General features: G+C 40.1%; 1 protein-coding gene across 1 annotated transcript; it reads right to left on the reverse strand.

Annotated features, from left to right (window-relative positions):
- Window positions 1–504: 504 nt before the first annotated feature.
- On the reverse strand, window positions 505–2,533 carry LOC147862038 (uncharacterized). The gene is made up of 3 exons (XM_087323132.1): window positions 1,981–2,533; window positions 1,117–1,849; window positions 505–892 (listed from the first exon to the last, which is right to left on the reverse strand). Exons 1-3 carry the CDS (start codon window positions 2,505–2,507, stop codon window positions 668–670), a joined length of 1,485 nt encoding a protein of 494 aa, XP_087179258.1. The 5' UTR covers window positions 2,508–2,533; the 3' UTR covers window positions 505–667.
- Between the last annotated feature and the right edge of the window lie 19,441 nt (window positions 2,534–21,974).

Below are 21,974 nucleotides of genomic sequence, written 5' to 3' on the forward strand. Positions count from 1 at the left end.
TATCGTCTAGAATTTCAAAGTGGGCTCTTCTATTAGTCGAGTTTGATTTTGAAGTTAAGCATGAGTCCACTATGCGTGCGGAATTGGCAAATCTTCTCACTTATAGAGAGAGCCTGCATGAGAAGGATTTATCAAAGCTAAGAGATGTCCTTCCTGAACCAGATATAGAAGATGCATTCACATTGTTCTTTGATGGTGGTTACCAAAAGGCAACAAATTTGGCGGTTGGAGGCTTTATATTAAGAAACCCTAATGGAGAGGTGGTACACGCTGAAGGGATTTCGTTTCCCAATGCCAACACCAACAATGAAGCGGAATATGCAACCTTCATTGTTGGTGTTGGCATTGGGAAGTGAAATCCATTCAACTCATAGAGAGTTCGTATGATAATGGGTCAATCGCACATGCATTCATTGTAAATATTGCATAAAGTGTAGTTGCGGAATTAAGCTGAAATGATGAAGATAAGAACAAGCAAGGAAGAGAACAATCATAAGAAAGAAGAAGCACAAAAAACATATTAGGGCTTCGTAGCATTCTAGGAAAGATTTGTGTAGCTACAACAACACGAAGCTTGCTAGCATAACAAGCAGTTGGGCTTCTTTTGCAATTAACGGATTCATGCCAACAAAGACAAGAAAGGAAATAGCAGATATGTCATAGATTACTACATTAACTGCACTGGCAAGATGGCGCGCATATTTTCTAGTATCACACCATTCCGATCGCGTGTTGAGACCACTCCACGAATGTTGAAGGCGTTGACACCTTCGAAGATGCCATCAACGCGGTCTACATTGGGCATATTGACGCCGTCGATGCGCGTATCCCTGCTCGTGTATGTGAAGGGAATGCGGCATTTGGCCGTTGTACATTCAACATTGACCGTGGCCTACACCCATCAACAATTCAATTCACCCATGAAAAGACATAATAAAAATAGAAACAACACACATGAGTGGGTGGGTGGCCCTAGTAATGAATGTAGCCAGCCAGCCAGCCAGCCAGCCAGCCTCTCTAAAGGTAGACCATCCTAGTCAAATTATTGGATTGAAATGCTAAACCCTAAAAACAAGTTAAGTTATCTATGAAAAGTGATGATATTTTCTGATTCACCTCAACTCCGGGCGGCACGTCGTTGACGACGTACGTGGTCTGGAATGACAGAGCAGTGGTTGTGGTGGTGCCCATCTCTGTGGAGATACTTCTGGAGAAGCCGACAGTGACGCTGCCCTCGACGGAGGCCACCGATGGAATGCCGACGCTGAAACCCACAGTGAGAGAGGTGCTGAAGGTGGTGGATGTGGACCACGTCTGCGAATTGGACACCTCCTGAGTGATTGTCACTTGGACCTCCAAGTTCGTGGTAAGGCCGGTGTTGTTCAATATGGATCCGGAGCCCACCAGCACCGGCGTCACCTCGCTTACTTCCGCAAGATTGAGCAGGTACCTTATGTTGAAGAAGTTTCGACTCAGCACCGCTTCCTTAACAATGAGACGAGTCGCGGGATCGTTGGTCGTGTCGCCGACAGCGCACAACATATCCACCCAGAACTCGGTGTGCCGCCTTAGGAGCCGGTCGTTGGCTACGGATCGGAAGGCGAGCAGGACGCTGCTGAGGCTGATGACATCGAATTGACAGTTTATGTCGTTGACAGCATCGGAGAGGTTTTCCACGTCCAGCCATATCCAATTGGGGCTGCGCCTCCAGTATCTCCGGAGGCTGATGTGAAAAATTGCGAAGTTGCCGTTAAGCAGAGGAATGACCTCGTGCACGGCATTCAAATCGGGAATCTGCTGATGGAACTTGAGCCAGTCTATGCTACGCTCACGGGCGTGGGCAACATACCTGCGGCAATACATACATACATACATACATTGATCCATCAATCATATCATATGTCATGATGATGATCGTGAAGCACATAATACATTCATATGATAAGAATCTGACAAAAAAAAAGAAGAAAGAGACAGTACCTCTGGTTGTCGCCCTCGAGCATGATGTAACGCGGGAGAACAACCGCGACGTCAACAGCCGAGGAGTAGCGGAAGGCTGAATGAATATCCCCGACGCCCGTGCCAGACGCATGAAGAGCGTGACTGACAATGTGGGTAAAGCGCTTGATGTATTCACCGTCCAGCAAAGATTGAAGGAAAAGGTGGTCACCGTGGCGGAAGGCTCGGAAGTAGCAGGCCGGGTCGGAAGCCGGGCTGCCGGGTGTGGACTCTCGATCCGCCACGATGTAGCGCGACGAATTGCGCTGCCAGAAGTGGCCGTTGGGCGCACGCAGCATGAGCACGCCCGCCTCGTCTGTATTGTGCAGCACCTCATGGGCTACCATGCGCGTTTTCTGCCTCGCCGTGAAGGTGAGGTAATGGATCTGCTCGCGATGGACCGTTAAATACTCACCCCCCGGCCGAGACACCGATTCCAACGCTATGAAGCGGGGAAGGCTTGCAGTCGACACCAGAACAGGGGAAGTTGTTGTAGAAGTCGCCGCCATAGATGACGGTAAATTGAGAGAGAAAGAGAGAGAGAGAGAGAGAGAGACGGCTTGCTTGGTTACGTTGTAGCTAGCTTAATTGCTTTAGCTGTTATAATAAAAGGGCTAGGAATCTGTCTGGGCTCCATCCGTGTACCTAATGCCACACGTCACACATATACGGTCCTTCATACATACATACATACATATATCGACACATACATATGTACTTCCAAACCAAAAAAAAACATATCTTCATACATATATCGACACATACATATGTACTTCCATCCATCACACCAGACGGGACAGCTGTAAAGGTGCTTGGCAAAGCCTACCCTGATATTAAATGGGGATAACGTTCCACTTCGCCCAGCAATATCTCTAACTATGCAATTCCAATCCTATCATATGACAATTGGAACACTCAATCCCACCAAACTTCGCCCATGAATATCTCTAACTATGTCCCAATCCTATCATATGAGTCATGCCAATTGGAACACCATGAATATCTCTAACTATGCAATCCCAATCCTATCATATGACAATTGGAACACTCAATCCGTCACAAAACAATCAGTCCCCCTTGCCCCATCTTTTCACAAAGTCCTCTTTGTCTCTCTCGGTTTTTCATTTTGTACAAAGCTTACCCTATTGGTAAGTTGTTACTACAAGTCACTAGGTCTTGGGTTCGAAACCCAATTTTACTCCTCTCTATTATATACTCCATATATACATATCACTTCATTCACTAGATGACACTATGGAATGGAGGGGTTGAACCCATGACCACATGGTCTCCATTGGGCAACCTTATGAAACGAGCTACATCCATCTATGCAAACTCTCGCTCTCTCGCTCTGTCTATCTATCTAGTTGTACCATCTTTTTGCCACTTTTTTCTTTCCTCTTTGATCGTTGGATTTGGGGTAAATAAACTCTTTTTTGTTTTTGTTTTAACTGTGTAAAGGGAACCTCCACACACACACGCACACACACATATTATCGTAGATTGACAAATCCGTGCTATCTAAACCCTTATCATCACGCTATTCATTATGGATATATACCAGTGCGCCTAATAAGAATGTGGAATCCAAACGAAACCAACTTTTGCCAAAGATCCAAGTAGAGGTTTTCTTCATGCGGCTGAAACTTTTGTTTTTACCGTGAATTTAATATTTCCATGACACACTCGCTTTTTTAATATCACTTTAGGTTCTTCACTTTCTTCATGCATAAATTATGTTCTTACACCAATGTTATTCTACATTCAATCTTTTTAAGTTAATTTATATGAAGCGTATCATGCACCTTTATGGAACTAAGTAGCTTCAACTTGTCAATGACATTAAATTAAAGCTTTGCAATATTTTGTAGGATCAATAATCGCAATGGTTAAATTCGGACCATAGTCATCTACGTAATGGCCAATGAGCAACACTAACTATAACCAAATGTCATTGGGAACATTTTGTATGTTTCCATTCTTTGTTGGCTACTCGAAACATTCATTCCTTCGATAGTTATAATCCTTGTTGTGCTACATGCATTGTTGCTTGCCAACCTACTACTCAAGAATGTTCATGGGAGACTTGGAATGAGGACAAGATTCAAAAAGGGAAGACTAAAAACCCCTTTGTGGGTTGTCTCATGTAAATTTCTCCTTAAATGTGAAATAACACCACAAAAATCCAGGATTTGAGTTGTGTCAAAGGCTCACTCTGTAACCGCCACAAATCCCTCTGTCTCTCTCTCACTTACCAGATGTTCACATCAACATGTTCTAGTGCATATCTATTGAATCCATTACTTATTTTGGTGGTCACCCATTTTCGCCCATTTACAATCCAAGTCTAATTCAAACATCATGATTGTGTTCACAAACAATGTGATTGGAAATACAACATCTCTTTATAAGGGCATCTAGGGGGCACACAATTACATAGAGAGAAAGTATTTTACATCATATTGTGTTAGATGCTCTTATGTAGAGATATTGTATTTGCAATCATAGAGGGCTTAGGGTTTAGAGCCCCTCCCATTTTCTACTATTCAAACCATTGCTTCCATAGGATGTTGCCCTATAAGTTAAAGAGTTGTCAAGCAATTAACTTGAAACGACTTGGAGATGGCTAAAGTGTGAAAGGCAGCCGAAAGCTGGATTGGATGAGGAATGTGAGGCCGAAATATTATTAGTGAATATTAGTACGTAGATGTAATATGATTAAGATATGAAATGATGTAGTAGAGTTTAGATGTGAATAGTTGTGACGATTGATTGTAAGGATGGATTTGAAAAGGATTTGCCGATCCGATCCAGCAATGTAACCACTCCTCGTTTGGAGGAAATTGATGATGGCTTGCCTGAGCATCGTCACAATGCTAGTTACTACTGTACAACCGATTATTCACTAATCGACCACTATTGGCAGGCTTCCTCTCTGCCTGTGGCTCGTGTGGGTATCGAGGTGCATACTCCTCCTCCTATTGGTCCTGATCATAACTGTAGTGGTCATTACCATATCTGTCCTGTACTTGCCGGGTGTGGTTCTCGTATCGGGGCCATTCATTGCCCTGAAAACGAGTCGGTTGACGGAATCATTTGTCATTTCGTGGCTTGATGTGGCGCACTAGAGCCGGTGCTCGATTAGGCAGGTTGTACTCGCAATGATGTAGTGTATGAACGTGGGATTGACAGATCGGGCAATGCGACGGCAGTTGCACTCAACCGTGGAATGAGCACTTCGTGCATTGTACGGCCCACTGAAACAGAAGGTCTTCATCTTTGGGCAAGGCACATTGTAGCGAGGCCATCGAGAGGGTGTTGTTGGTTTGTATGTTATCTAGGGCTACGACACGATCAATGACTTGCTTGATAGAGTGTTGTGAAAAGTCCAACAGTCCAAATGTGGTCGGCAGTGGTTCCCATAATGCTGCTAGAAAGGTGTCTTTGATTTCATCGACCAGAATCTGCCGAACTAACTATCGTTGTAAGTTTTGAAACCGGAAGATTAATTGCGGAACCAATTCGTGGGATTCCTAGGAAATGGCGTAGAATGGGTTCATGAGCTCCCGCTTTGGGATCTGCCGATGGAAAAGCCGAATGAATATGTCCCGTAGTTCTTGGAATGATGGAAACTCATCCAAGTCATTCATGTTGGGAGTACAATTTGTTGATTGGACGTCGAGGGACAAGCCAAACTCTGCAATCTCCTATGTCTCTACATCTACCGCTTGCCTTGTGGGCATGTGCCTGCGCGATCACTTTGTTGTTGTATCCAGGGTATGGCTAAGGCATGGTGTCGACTTCCGAATCCTGCAGTATCCCCTGAGGTGAGTGACCGTCGTCAGGGTGTTTGACTTCAGAGCTATTGTTGAGCTATTGTTGCTTGTCGTTGGATTATGAAGTGATGCTGATTGGACGTCTGATTTCGGGAGAGGTTGCTAAGTGAGAGCGGAATCTATTACACTCTCTTCTGGTTCGGCACTTCGGTACATTGTTCGCTGCTGACTAGGCTTCCGATTCGAGGAGAGGTTGCTAAGTGAGAGTGGAATTTGTCACACTCTCTTTTGGTTTGGCACTTCGGGCCATTGTCCGAGTGTGTGTTCCCCTGGGATGCGCTATTAGGACGAATGGGTCTTTCTCGTTCGTGTGTTCGTTGTGTACTCACAACTCAAATCAGGCGTGCCAAATTGTGTTACTCCCCCTCGGAGGGAACACCGTCGATTACTCCTCATGAGTAACCGGATCAAGGTATTGTGATGCGAAGGGGGGGTTCGGGTTACGGAACCATACTTGTTATTTGAATCCATACGTGGTATACTGGTTTCATTGCACTTGTGTCACATGGAGATCGTTACTCAGACCTACCCACTTGCATTCAGACAAGGAACAGTATCTTGCGGCAACGGTTACAACCGATCCCAAAACCATGATTCCTCCACAAACAGTACTTCTATACCAAACTTGAAAGAAAAACACTTGAGTAGCCCCACAAGAAAGACTCTTCCATTATAGTACAAACATTCACAGATACAATCACTGATCACTATCGGTACAACAATCACTCTCTCCCTATTCCTTTGATTTTGGTCCAATATCTCTCATTCAGTTTTTTTATAGCCTTTGCATGACCTGTTACGATACTCGGCTCCCTTTATTCAGCCGTCTGTGGTGCTTGGCTACCTTTTCTTGTTTCACATGAAGCTTGGCTCCCTTTGCTCATTTCACACAGTGTCCCACTTGTCCCACCGGTTAACACCGAATTGGGAACATGAAAGGTGAACATATTACCTAGTACATAATGACAAAACTTCTCCACCGAATACATCATGCCAAGTGTCTCCCTTTTTGTGGTGTTGTAGTTACGTTTTTCTTTGGAAAGAAAGCGACTAGCGTCGTAAACTAGGCAAAACCACCTTGGTTCATGTTGCTGCATTAGAATACTCCTGATGGCAATGTCTGATGCATAAACAAAAACGAGAAAAGTGTTGGTCCAATCGGGAGGTTGTACCACTAGTGCTTTTGCCAAGATGATCAAAAGCTTGTAAATTTCCAGGACTTCAAATTGTGTCCAACTAAAGGGAGTGGCATGTACTGCAATGTGTAACAAAGTGACCAAATCTGCAAGAAAGCGTAAGACCCGACTATGCCAACCAATCTGTCTAAGGAACCTCATGAGTTCCTTATGCATTTTTTGGGGCTTCTGCATCCATGATATCTTGGACTTTGCCTGGGTGAATTGTGATACCTCCTTTGGAAATGATATGTGCAAGTAGCATGCCACTATGTATTGTGAATGCACATTTTACCACAATTTTTGGCCAAGTATTCTCATCGGGTGGTTGTCCGCATACACAATGTGGTGTTCTTGTGTAGAACTATCCTGATGGCTGAAACCTGTCTGTGGATGATGTTGTTGCATAGGTCTCATTGACATCTCTTGAGTTTCTTAATCTCTGTAGACGCTTTGCATTGTATGCTAATTGACGTTTTGTGGCGGAGCCTAATGCCAACGTCTCATGTTCTTCCTGCTTGCGATGAGTTTCTAGAGATTTCGTAGATGTCTTTCTTGTCCATGCTTTGTTATGTTGCATGCAGGGTAAGCCTTCTCAGAAGAAGTAACATCGTGGTCGCCAAGTGTTATCCACCTAGGAACATCAATGCTAGTGTCAGATAACATGATCACATAGCAATAGGGAAACACAGAACACAAACACATAGAGATTATGACAAATTGTTTCAATCATGCAAAACTAAGGAAAAGAAGAATACAAGTTCCCTCGTATCGCTCCCTTCACTTTGGTTATATTCACACAGAGACAATTAGTGAAACAACAGTTGAGTAAAAGCGTATTGTAAGGCCTTTACAGTGGAGTCTACTCATAGACATCCACTCAAGTATGATTTTGTCATAATATTATCTAATATTCTTTGACCATATTTACACTTGATAATTGACACGTTCGCGTTCAGAAGTGGAAAGATCACGCATTCCACTTTTAGAATCCTTCTACAATTATGCAAATTTAGGCTATATACAATAACTTGATACACAAGTATCATATGTTCTTCAAAGCAGATAAAATCCTCAACATTTAATACCATTTAACAAGTTGTTGAAATCAAACTAAGTGTGGAATGTTTAATTATAAGTTTGACGTTTCTAGGAACCAAATGTTCTTATGAACAACATCACAAATGAGTTATTAATTCAAGAAGTTGGTAGAAATCTATTAAACATGTAGTTTGTAGAACATTTCTAAAGTCTATGAATTTAAAAGACCAAATGCAATTAATCCAATCACAATCAATTATTTGTGCGATTGAGACATGTTAAATGTCTTCGATTCACTATTAAATTAGGAAACTTTTTGGAAAAGAAAGTATGTCAATTATGCGTAGATATAAAATGTAATCAAATCCCAACATATGAACATGGTATACACATTTCATAACTAGGTTCAAGAATCATGGTGCATTTTAGGTACTAGCTTTTGAATTGATTTTTGTTGTATTCGATTTTCTATTGGAGGATCTAATGGATAGTGATTATATGCCACTGGTTTAGAGTCCCTAAATTAAACTTGTGGTCAGTTCTGCAAGTTCGGCTTTACATGTTCTTTAGTGTGTGTCATAAACATTTGGGTATAAAAAATTCTCTAAAATGAAGCAATATATTAATCCGCTTAGTGAAAAGAATAATCCGTCCAATTAAAGTTAGATATGCCCTAAAGTAGATGTAATCTACATCTAACTATATCAAACACGTAATAATTACATTTAAATGCTTTAACAACACTGCAATTGTATCAAATTACGAATCATATTCACACACTTTAACATTAAAATACATAAGGTAGACACTCTAATCAAAATGTATTCTTCCTTCTAAAATAAAACGTTAGAAAAACAATGAAACTTACAATTAAAATGTAAAAGATAGGAACAATTAAAAGGAATAAACTTATAAAGAAAAAAATACAGCATGATTATAACGAGAATGATTATACAAGAATGGTTTTATATGGTTTAGGGATATCTAGGGCTATTACAAATTTCTACATGGCAATAAGGGTGTCTTCATTGTTTTCCTCCTTGTCCTTTTCATGACTCTCATCCAAATCCCATGCGTGGATATCCATTCCAGATAAGTTGGCTACCGTGGGGTCCTCGAAAAGCTCATCATCTAGTTCTATATGCTCCCTAGGTTCACTAGCCAATAGAGGAATAGGTTCACTAGTATCTATGATGTGCTTTGCCCCAACCTCCTCATCTTGACCTAGGCATTACCATAAAGCTTTAATCCTCATGTTAATGAAGATTACTTGCTCTTTGTCCTTCTCAAATGCCACAGTGTTTCGAAAGAGTTTCAAAGGACATGCAGACATAGTACCTAGTACCAAATAAAAAAAAGAATGCCTTATCCTCAGGGGAAGATTTTAGTTTTGTAGAGCACAATCAACATAGATATAAAAACATACCCATGCCAGAGAATAGATCACATATCCAATCACCTTCGTTTGAAAACATTTCGATAAGGCACATTATTAGACATTGAGGCTTCTGGTTAGGATTGACAAGTTCACGTTCTATTGTTGTGACATGTCCTAACTTACGCGTAATTGTTGGATAAACAAGCAAATTTGAATCCCCAACCTCATTCAAATGCTCCTTAATCCTTTTATTTATAATTTCATCGAAATAACCAATGATTATATATGGCGTTGGTCTTAATCCTGTCAATTAGAATTAAAAAACCAAAAGGTGCATGTCAATTGTCATAGAAATAATAGAAAGCAAAACATTAGACAATGGAGAAGTCGAGTAAAACATCTTACCAATCGAGGTTCTCGATTCCATGGAAACACCATCTCAAGTCTTCAGCCATAGAGTATCCTTGATCCATTGAATGAAACACAACGATTCTCCACAAGGACATTGTGGTCAAATTTGTGAAATCGTTTACCATTTTCTCGAGTTGTTTGAACCTAAACGGTTCAGCATCATACAATGATCCAGCCATATGAAAGTCGTTTGGTATGTCTGCGATCATGAGCGTGTACTCTATCTTCGACAACTTCTGGGCCATCTCTACCACATCACCGCAATAAACATTGTAATATAAATCACAGGGGATATCTTTTTTGTGGCTAAATTTCTTGAAAATGCCATCATCTTCAACGTTGTACACTTTTATGAAGCATTGTTCCTTTTCTTTACATGCCCTTTCAAGGCGTACAAGAAAGGAAGTTGAGAGGTTATGTGTATCTTTTACTTCTCCTACCTCCTTACTTTGACAAGGTTTCTACAAATACCAACCAAACACTGGAATTGATACCTAATACCTTTACCATACACTATAAACATTGGGACATTTGAAACAGGTAATATGTTGCATTTTGAGAATTCTCCATCAAAAAATGACACAAATTAGGGTGATTCACAAAAAGGGGTGCCGCATGCATAAAGGATTTTTAAAAATGACCCAAAAATATATTGATTTTTAGCATGTATGAAAATTTAGGTGTTCAAAAAAATGCCTAAATAGTGGACATGCCAATGTCCAAAATGACTAACACCAATATTTATAGAAATTCATGAATCGAAATCTTGATGTACAATACAATATTTACAATTAACCTATCAGGACAATCGTTTTCCAAGTTTATACCATCATCTTCATACCCATTAGATGAACTAGTCAGAGTTTATGAGGTCTCATCCTCATCATCAATGGCACCTAATGCATTGTCTTCATCCACATGCAATTCAACCTCATCGAGGTTATGAGTCATGCTTCTTGTTTGTCTTTGTGTTGTGTTTGAAGCCACATTCGAGATCCTCTTTTAGTATCTTCATTGTGGTCTTTTGCAAATAACTTGTTTTGGTCAACGATAAGTCATACACTAGTATATAAACATTATCCAATGTAAGAGTAGATGTGCTTGATGCATTCTTTCTTCTTCACTTTTTGGTTATGATATTTAATTATGTACTTTGTATTTAGTGCATTAGATTCTTGCTGTAAGTCTTGGAATTTTTTTAAAATTTTCCATTAAAAAAATACTCTTGCATTTTCGACTGAGACATAATGCATTGCATCGAATTCTAGCTATATAGACTAAAATATAATACATTGCATTGGATTTGAGTTGAAAGTCCACATTTTCGTATTTGTTTTCGAATTTTCTTATCTTTTGAATTTGTTTTGAATTTTTTTATTTTTCCCATAAATAAATAAATAAATATTGGAAACATACATTTTCAACAGAAATCCGATGCAGTGCATCGGATTTCCGTTGAAAATCCACCTTTTCTTGTTTTTTGAATTTTTATTGAATTTGTTTTTAATTTTGTTATTTTTCCCCTTACTAAATAAATAAAAATGGAAAAAAATGGATTTTCAATGGAAATCCATTGCACTGCATCAGATTTCCGTTCAAAGTCCACTTTTTCTTATTTGTTTTAAAATTTTCATATTTTTGAATTTTTTTTAATTTTTTTTGAATTTTTTTATTTTTCGAATAAATAAATAAATAAGAATTGAAAAATGTATTTTGAAAGGAAATCCTATGCACTACATCTAATTTCCATTGAAAGTCTACTATTTATTATTTCTTTCCTAATTTTCATATTTTTCAATTATTTTATTTTTCCAATAAATAAATAATGAAAAAATTTATTTTCAACGGAAATCCAATGCAATGCATCAGATTTCTATTGAAAATCCACTATTTCTTATTTTTTTCCAAATTTTCATATTTTTTGAAATTGTTTTGTATTTCTTTTGAATTTGTATATATTTCCAATAAATAAATAAATAGAAATTGGAAAAATGGACTTTCAATGGAAACCAAATGTACAGCATCGAATTTCCCTTGAAAGTCCACTATTTCTTATTTGTTTCCAAATTTTCATCTTTTTTGAAAATTTTTTTGTATTTGTTTTGAATTTTTTTATTTTTCCAATAAATAAATAAATAAAAATTGAAAAAATGGATTTTCAACAAAAATCCATCGGATTTTCATTGAAAGTCTACTATTTCTTATTTTTTTTCCAAATTTTCATATTTTTTAAAATTATTGTGTATTTGTTTTGAATTTTTCTACTTTTTCCATAAATAAATAATTAAACATTGAAAAAATGGATTTTCAATGGATATCTGATGCAGTGCATTGGATTTCAATAGAAAATCCACTTTTTCTTATTTTTTTTCAAAGTTTCTTATTTTTTCCATAAAAATTGTTAAAAATAAAAGAATCGTGATTTTGGCCATTTAAAATGGTGTATTTTCAACGTGAATCTGATGCAGTGCATTTGATTTTGAAAGTCCAAGATTTTTCTTTTATTTTTTCATTTATCATGGATTTTCAACTGAAATCCGAGGTAGTGGATCAGAATTTCATTGAAAATACAATATTTTTTTATTATTTCATTGTTTTATGAAAAAACTAAAAGAAATTTGGACTTTTAATTGAAATCCGATGCAATGCATGAAATTTAAGTTGGAAATCCACTTTTTTAATATTTTTACTTATTTATCGGAAAAATGAAAAACAATTGAAAAGAAAAAAGATTGTCAGCCAAAATCTGATGCAATACGTAGATGTCTAGCTGTATAGACTACAATTCGATGCAGTGCATTGGATTTCAGTTGAAAAACCATTTATGATTATTTTTTATATGGGAAAAAATATTGAAAAAAGACCCTGAGCAAGTTAATTTCATCAAGATGAGGATCCAAGGTATCTGAGACTGTCTGGATCAAGACCAAGAAGTTGGGGCAAAGCATATCAATGAAACTTAGATGTTCCAAATGACTTCTAGAGAACCTATGGAACTTATAGATGAAGAAGCAGGGGACCTTATTGAATTAGAATATGTGTCAGAGTTTGAACATATTAACGATTCAACTTAGCGTACTGACGAAGCCAATGAGCACAATCCTGATGAAAGAGCTAATCCTGAGGAGACTGCTTTACCAGACTTATTATTCGATTGAATGGATAGGGCTTATTGTAAAATTTGAACAATATGAATTGTTAAATTTTGACGTAATATATAAGTTGAGCTTATTTATAATTTTCGTGTAACACTCATTAATCTTAGACATTAAGTATAATTTGTATGTGTACATGTTGTCTAAAGTCTCCTTTATCGTTTGGGGTATATGGGAGATAAAATTATACTCTTATCATTTACTTGTATGATTGGAATGTTATTGTAGACTAGTTTATTTATACATTGATGGCGTCATATATCACGTGTCAATGGAAATTTTTTCTTGACATAGTAGTATCTCTTAATTTCAAGGTTCACAATTTGCTTTAAGATATATTATATATAAATATACACACATAATTAGAAGAAGTCACTTATTCAATGGGGTATGTTTTTTAGAATATGCACAAGGACTTGTGTTACTATTATACTTGCGTTGACGAATATACCCTTGTCTAAGATTTGGATAAAAACATGGTAGATAGAATATATGTCAGATGATTTTGTTGACATGATATTAGTTAGTTCTATTTTTCGCTATGTTTTCATAAACCACATACGCATGCAGCATGCCTTTTTTAAATTATGCTTAAATAAGGTATTTTTTAACATCTCACCTAGATATGAAAAAGAGAATGCGACATATTACCTGTTTCAAATGACCCGGTGTTTATACTTATAAGCCCAACTAAAGAGAAATACTAACCCAATCTTTGAATGCAATAAAATATTCTAACAAAGCCTTGTAGGTGGACGTTGTTGGATAGTCTTCGGTCACTTGGTTCGAAGATAAGCAACCAAGTTGCTTCATCATCACCTCCTGAATTTTCATGTAGACCTTGTGACTGGAAAATCAAAAGCTAACTTTAAAACACTTAAAACATAAAATAATGGTAAATCACATACAACATGAAAAAATGTAAATACTTGTTGAACTCAGTGACCATTTCTTCTAGGCTAAGCTCTTTGGCCACAACCCGTGGCAAAACAGACACAAGTAGCTGCTCATCCTTAATTCCTTGCATCACTTTCCATAGAGACAACTTCATGTTGTCTGTTGCTTCCTCAATTGTGAGGTCAATCTTCTTTGCAACATTTGACTTCAACTCAAGTTGAGGGCCAACTTTCGATTTATTTTGTCTTTGACCTTTGGCCTCTTTATTCTCCCACATTGTGGAAATCTGGTCTTGTAACTCCCATACTTCTCCATCTCTAAAGGCTAGTTGGAACCACGACTTGTACTTTCTAATGTCCTCAGACTTCACTTGATCATCCACCACAATTTTGACCTCATGAAGTGATTGTCTTTATAACTTTGCTCCATGTTTCTGTTTGATGTCTAAGTATTCGTGGTGGAAAAACCTGATTTGCTCAATTGAATACATCTTTTGGCAGTAGTCATTGTCGTTGTTATGGTCCCATGCTAACAACTTCGCCTCATCTGTTGTTAGCCCCACATAAATTTTACCATTTGCATATTCAAAGAAATATGTGATTAGATGTTCTCTGATCAATTGTGTCCTAGCCTTTGTCGAGTGTGATCCTGCAATTACGTAATAATTGTATTGATCGTGTTTTCTAACATCGAAGTGTTTTAAAGATGAACACTCATCAAGATCAATCATTACGATAAATGGAAAAACTGTCGCCGGATTAATCTTCATTTTCTTTTTCAAGTTTTGGACATGTAGTTTGTGAGACTCTCTTATCTCTAATGATCGACGTTGAGTCTTTTCGTCGACAGGTGGGTGATGAATGTGAGTGATGGGAAGGTTGAAGACTTGTCCTTTCCTCATGAGATCTCTTTGAATAATCTCTCTTCTAAATTTGTTTTTCTTTGTATAAAGGACACTAGACAGAGTTGACATATTGCATTGCCCACTGGTATTCAGTCATGTCTTTGTCATCTAATATTTCCCCTCCCAATGTACCCACCATTTTCATTTGACTGACCTCATCAGAAGGCTACCTACCCACTTGATCGTTTTTTGTCTTTTGGGTGTATGTGATTATAGGGAGTTTAGGGTTATCTCCAAGGGAGCTCTGATATTTGAGACAGATTTTCTTGATAGGTTGTTCATCCTAATGTTCCGTAGACCTAATATGAAAACTCAAGAAACAATTCCTATGTTACCCTAAGGGACAAGTGTATTTGTGCTTAGTATATCCCAAAAAGATGAAGTTGGCCAATGATTTGATGAATTCTAGTCATTTAGAGGTAATAAATGGCTATTTTACCAACTTAAGGACATGTTTTTCTATTAACCACCTTTTCTTCTATGATTTGGTCTCTAAGGTCGTGGTATTGGGCATCTATGTGCACAAACTCGATACATTGTATCCAGTTTATGCACTTTCTCTCCCAACTCATGACAGGAACTCAAGGCTCCTTATGTCCAACGCTCGGCCACAACCGAGATTCTTTTCATACACAGAAAAACGGGAAATAGAACATGACACAAAGAAGAGGAAGATACACAGGAGGTTTACGTGGAAAACCCCAAACTAGGGGAAAAACCACGGCAACCCACAGGCTGCAAACTGTCACTATGTAAGAATGTACAAAATAGTGAGTTCACGGAGGCAACGACCTCGGACTCACGATCTTCGCCACAGGCGGCGGTTACAACAGAGGCAACGACCTCTCTTTCTCTCTCTCTCTCTGTGTGTGTACAGTTACACACACACTCTCTTTTCCTGCACCAACAAGAAAAAATGAACAACAACAACTAAAGTTTGCCCTAAGTCATATTTATACTAATATGACTTTTCGGCTATTTACAAATATAGCCTCGGTGGACTATCAGAAAACATATTTACGAATATGTCTCTTCATCCGGTTCTCCGTAGCCGGGTACTCCTCATCCGGTTCATACCGGGTCTGCACCATCCGGCTCTCCGTAGCCGGGTACTCCTCATCTGGTTCATACCGGGTCTGCACCATCCGGCTCTCCATAGCCGGGTACTCCTCATCCGGTTTCGGCCTCGACCTATCGGCCTCGGCCGAGTTTGTTCATCGGCACTGTTCTTATCCCTTCCCATCCGGAGGGACCTGTCTCCCAACAACTCGATACATTGTATCAAGTTGATGTCCCAACTTGATACATTGTAAAGATTTTGTGCACTTTCTCTCCCAACTGGATACAATGTATCGAGTTGGGGCCTCAACTCAATACAATGTACCGAGTTGGGACCCCAACTCCATACAATGTATTGAGTTTGTGCACCTTCTCTCCCAACTCGATACAATGCGTGCACAAACTCAGTACATTGTATTCAGTTGGGACATCAACTTGATACAATGTATTGAGTTTGTGCACATACAATCAGAAACATCCAAGTCGATACATTGTATTAAGTTGGGACATCAACTTGATTTGCGCACTTCCCTTCCATCTTTTGATGAGGATAAGACTTCAACCTTTGCCTTTTCGTTGCGAGTGGAGCAAAACCACCAGCAACCTAGCTAGTGCTTCTCTTATTTTTTGAAGATTGCATATAAAAATTTCACCTTTTCTCCCTCTTTCTCTATTATTATATATCTTACAATATAATTTCTTAAATACTTTTATCCTTTTTCCAGCTACCACGTTTAGGATTACTGTCTTAGGATATACGTTTTTTACTATGTAAAGCCCAAACCATCTTTCAACAAACTTGCGGACAATGTTATGTTGATTAGATAAACTGCTATCATACACAACCACCCAATCCCCTTCTTCTATTTTCTTAGGCCGAATTTTATGAGTTTTATCAAAACGAACTTTATTCTTTAATTCAGCCTCCTTCAATCATTTGACTGTTAATTCTACATCTTTAGGTCGACACTCTAATTGTTGAATTTGCAAAGCAAGAAATTCTTCTCAGCTCACCTCTTCTCCCCATGGAATAGATGCCCATGACACAATTAATTCTTCTAATGGGATGATGGGCTTTTGGCCAAGTATCAATTCAATTAGCATGTATCTTGTTATCGAACTATTTATTGTCTGATCTGCCCATAGTGCATAAGGTAGCATTTGTGGCCAATCTCTTATTTTAACTTTACAGCTTTTCACGATTTCCTTAACTATTGGGCTATGTCCTCTTTCAATATTTCCATTGCCCTCCGGATTATAAGCAGTTGTCCATGATAATTTGACCCCTATCTGACTAAAGAATTGTCTAGCTTCATCAAAATCAAGTTCTCCTCTATCAACAATTATTTTACCAACACACACATAACGACATATTACATCTTCTAACAAAAATGTACATACAACTCTAGTAGTTTTTTGTCGTAGCGGTCTTCCTTCCACTTGGTTTGTAAGGTCTTCTCTTGCTATTACTAAATATTGTTTACTGTAGGTTGAAACTTAGCCACAAACACAAGGTGTCCATTCCAGAACACTTCTCCAAAGGGGTAGTTAAGGGATGGATGTTATCCGGTGCTATCCAATTCCGATCCGACTAATTCCGGATTCTTTTCCGATTGTTACTACACAACAGTTCTGGTTCCATCTGCTCCATTCCGGCTCCTTCTGATCCAGTTGTGGTTGTGACTATGGCTCTGTTGGTTGCTCCTCATCACTAATGTTGATGTGCTCCGCTCGCTTTTCAAATTCCTTCCATTGTCACTCCCCCTCATAGCCCTCGAACTATAGTTGCATGTCGAGTTGATCATCTTCAAGCCTATCGATGAGCTTACAAACAACCTCTATACAAGTTTCGGCCAGGCAAAAAAAATCATCCGAATATTCTTCTCGGATGGTTATAATTCTTTCCTCATCCATTTTATAGAAATTGTTGTCGGCTTCCTTCCGGTTTTCAGCGTCCGCTCGGAGTAGATGCAGTTCCATTGTTTGTCTAGACCATTCATTCCATACCATCGTTGAATAATCGTCTATCTTTATCTTTGTTTGTTCCCTCCACATTGCAACGATCATCCGGACACATTTGATGCCCAGTTTCATTTTGTCCTTCGTGGTCTCCTTTCCATTCTTGAGTTGTTTGATGAGGTCGACCGCATCGGTCGCTTGCGCTTCATACTCTATTAGTTTGGTTTGGTATGTTGTCTGTACCCTATCCAAAATCACCTTTGCCCATTCGACCTCTTGATAGTGTTGCGATATGAGTTCCATTCGTTCTTTCACCACTTCCCCCAACACCTTTGCCGTCGTCTCAGCCATCATCCGTTCTTGGTCTCCAAGTGCCTCTGTCTTTTCTTTCAACTCTATCCGGGCCTCCTTGAGCTACTCTTGCTGGCGGTCATAATCCGACCCCGACTTCTTGTGTTCCACCTCCAGCTGCTTATGGTTCCGGTACAACTTCTCAAAGTTCTTTCTTTTTGCTTTAGGCACCGGTTGATTTGAGAGTGCGTCCAATCTTCTCGGTCCTTCTATAGCCAGATTTCTTCCTTCAACCTTTTGATCTCCGTCTTTGCCATTCGTTGGAGGTTATCATTTTCTTGCAGTAGGCTCTCTCTTTCCTCCTTCGTCGGTCATTAATTGCTTGACTCTTCCGGACACTCTCCTTGGTTCTCCGTTTCTCTTCCTAGATTGTCTTCCTCTGATCCCTCTCTGTTTCGCTTAATGCTTCTTGAGCGGCCAACCAATTCATCCTTTAGCATTTGCAAGTCCTTCTCTCGCTCACAATCTTTTACCGGGGATGTGCTAGCCATCAGTCCTACTTCCTTTTCCAGAGCTTTCTTCTGTATATTATCTGGTTCTAACGGCTACGTTTCTAGTCTAGTACTTTGGCCCATATTCACCATGATGGCCACTAATTCCTTGGCCCTTACCAACTCCTCCTCTGCACTCCAGATCTCATTCCGAGCCTTTTCCAACTCTTCGGTTAAGGCTAGCAATAGTTTTGTTTGGTTCCGCTCCATCCGTTATTCTTCTTCCATCCGGTCAGCCACATCGAAAACCTACTTCCCAAGCCATTACACCCATTGCCGGCAGGTTCCATTTTGTGTGAGTAGAACAAATTGTTGTACTGGCTCCGGCATCAGCCCTTGCTCCTCTTCTAGTATCTGTGTAACTGATCCTTGTTGTTCTAGTGTGACCTATTCCGGCTAGCGCTCCTCGTATGGTTGCTGCATTTGAAGACCCAGTGACGTATGTTGTTCTTGCTCCGGTTCCTGCTAAACCGTGTCCACTATTGTTGGCCTTTCCATCGTTTCTACTGTTGGGAAACAGGTCCCTCCGGATGGGAAGGGAGAAGATCAGTGCCGATGAACAAACTCGGCTGAGGCCGAAACCGTATGAGGTGGACCCAGCCACGGAGAGCCGGATGATGCAGACCCGGTGAAGACCGGATGAGGAGTACCTGGCTACGGAGAGTCGGATGATATAGACCCGGTATGAACCGGATGAGGAGTACCTGGCTACGGAGAGCCGGATGATACAGACCCGGTGAAGACCGGATGAGGAGTACCCGGCTACGGAGAGCCGGATGATACAGACCCGGTATGAACCGGATGGGGAGTACCCAGCTACGGAGAGCCGGATGGTACAGACCCGGTGAGAACCGGATGAAGAGACTATATTTGTAAATAGCCGAAAAGTCATATTAGTATAAATATGACTTAGGGCAAACTTTTAGCATAGTTGTTACTGTTGTTGTAGTGTAGTTGTCATTCTTGTTGGTGCAAGAATAGAGAGTGTGTGTAACTGTACAGAGAGAGAGAGAGAGAGAAAGAGGTTGTTGCCTCTATTGTAACCGCCGCCTGTGGCGAAGATCTGTGAGCACGAGGTCGTTGCCTCAGTAAACTCACTGTTGTACATTCTTACATAGTGACAGTTTGCAGCCCTGTGGGCTGCCATGGTTTTTCCCCTAGGTAGGGGTTTTCCACGTAAACCTCCTGTGTATCTTCCTCCTCTTTGTGTCGTGTTGTATTTCCCGTTTTTCTGTGTATCATTCTAAGCTCGGTCGTGGCCGAGCGTCGTGCATAAGGAGCGTTGAGTTCCCGACATCTACCTCCGGGCTTGGCTCCACCACCGTTGATCGGGGAATCGGTATATTGTCCTTCCCCTAACCCAATCCTTCCCCATGCTGCTCAGTTTCGCATCTCCTCTTCTTCTGTTTCTTCTTCCTCCTCTTCTACGATTTCCTAGTGTGCTCTTCTCACCTGTTCCGCCTGATCTCTCTCATGCTGGCATAACTTTATCTTTATCGGCTTCACTGTCTTCTACAGAACTTTTTCCATTGTCTCTTGTCTTCGGGTCTCAAGAACTTGTTCTTCTCATCAAGACACTTCCCTTGCTGTCCATCCGAGGGTATGTTTGGCCAAGGGTTTGGCGTGGTCTTCGACCGAGCCCATTTCTTTGGCTTGTTTGGCGCGTGTTGATGGAAGTAACACCGTAAGCCACTATGCTAATCTAACCCAAGCTTGCTTGCCGTCAATTATAGCCGCAATCACCATCCGAAATAGTGAGTCGGCCACTATGATTGCTCAGTCCACCTTTAGGAGGCCTTCAAATGTTGTGATAATGAAGCTAGCCCTGTTCTTGGGCATGGCGAGTGGTCGGGGATGAACAAAACCGTACTAGAGCAGCACTCCAGCCACGTCCCAGAACAAGGGGTTTTCGCCAGCCTATTCCAGTATGCCTTGCTTGCAATCAAGAACTCCCCAAAATATTCTGTCAGTATTTGGGTCGAGCGGTTCTCTATGGAGTACAGGCCTTCGGAAGGTAATTCGATGGTTTCTTGCACCGTTCTGTCGGAGAGCTCCTCCACATCAATCATCATGGCGGCCTTCTCCGGTTCTTCATGTGGTGGGACCTCAACTACTCGGATGAAACCCTCAAGACCGTTCTTGATGAGCCATTTTCTTACTTCATTCGAATGCACCATAGGTTCTGTGTTTTCTGGTTCGAGCTCAGTTCGAATGTTGAGGGCCAGTGGTTTTCTAGAAGTCTATGCGCTTTGTGCTCTTAAAATCTTTCGTTCACGAAATGAGACTCCTTTGTTTATTCGAAAATTTTGTACCCCCATCTTTCTCAGCCGCCACTTCTTGTTTCCTGCACATGCACGTTGTATATCATTATAATATGATTACGCCGTGTGTTGCTCTTAAAATGGGCTAACGGTAACAATTTTCTCTTTTCTTCTAGTCCTCTACATGTGTTTTCTTTCTTTCTTTTCTTTCTAGTCCATGTATTGCCATGATACATGTTATTCTGATCAATTTTCTTTTGCCGACGTGAACTACCCCGATGTTATCCGTGGGATAAAAGTGTATCAGTATAGTGTGTTGGTACGTGCATAGATAAGTGTAAAGTCTTTGTAAAAAATGTCATGTGTAAGTATATGTGCAAATGTGCACATGTGTAAGTGAGTATATTAATATGTGAAGTGGGTAGGTTGTTAGAAGGTTATATAACTAACCTACAAGCCCCATTGTATCTTCTTGGATTGTGACCCTCACTCATGTAATGTACCTATATAACCCCACCCAAGGGGGCATGAATGATAGTAGAAGTTTTGCGTCTCAATGTTGTGAGTTTCTCTCTCTCTCACTCACTCTCTCTTCCTCACTCTAAACCCCAACCCATCAACACTTGGCACGACCTACGGCCGGACCCTCATGTAATGTACCTATATAACCCCACCCAAGGGGGCATGAATGATAGTAGAAGTTTTGCGTCTCAATGTTGTGAGTTTCTCTCTCTCTCACTCACTCTCTCTTCCTCACTCTCAACCCCAACCCATCAACACTTGGCACACCCTACTGCCGGCCCCGTTGAGAAGACATTGATGCAACATAGGCAGCGGAAGTTTCCCCACCTAAAGCTATGAAGGTTGGTGGAAGAAGAAGTGTTGGCTAAATCTCAAGGAGCGATTATTTGGTGAAGTCTTCAATCCCATCTTGAGCAATTTATGTAGTGGTGTCAGTCATCTACACCCTTGGGAGCAAATTACATATGGTGGTCAAATCATCACCCTATTCTTCTCAGTGAGCTCGGCTCAAGCCAAAAGGTCTTCTCTGTTTGTCT

Source organism: Azolla caroliniana, unplaced genomic scaffold (genome assembly GCF_043228905.1).
Source record: "Azolla caroliniana isolate FFs.n. ecotype wild unplaced genomic scaffold, voAzoCaro1.0.p SCAF_7, whole genome shotgun sequence".
Lineage (NCBI taxonomy): Eukaryota > Viridiplantae > Streptophyta > Polypodiopsida > Salviniales > Salviniaceae > Azolla > Azolla caroliniana.

Coding starts and splice junctions, on each gene's coding strand:
- LOC147862038 (XM_087323132.1), bottom strand. CDS start 2,507: ATGGCGGCGACTTCTACAACAACTTCCCCTGTTCTGGTGTCGACTGCA. Junction 1,850..1,980: donor CTCGAGGGCGACAACCAGAG/GTACTGTCTCTT, acceptor GTATTGCCGCAG/GTATGTTGCCCACGCCCGTG. Junction 893..1,116: donor ACGTGCCGCCCGGAGTTGAG/GTGAATCAGAAA, acceptor TGATGGGTGTAG/GCCACGGTCAATGTTGAATG.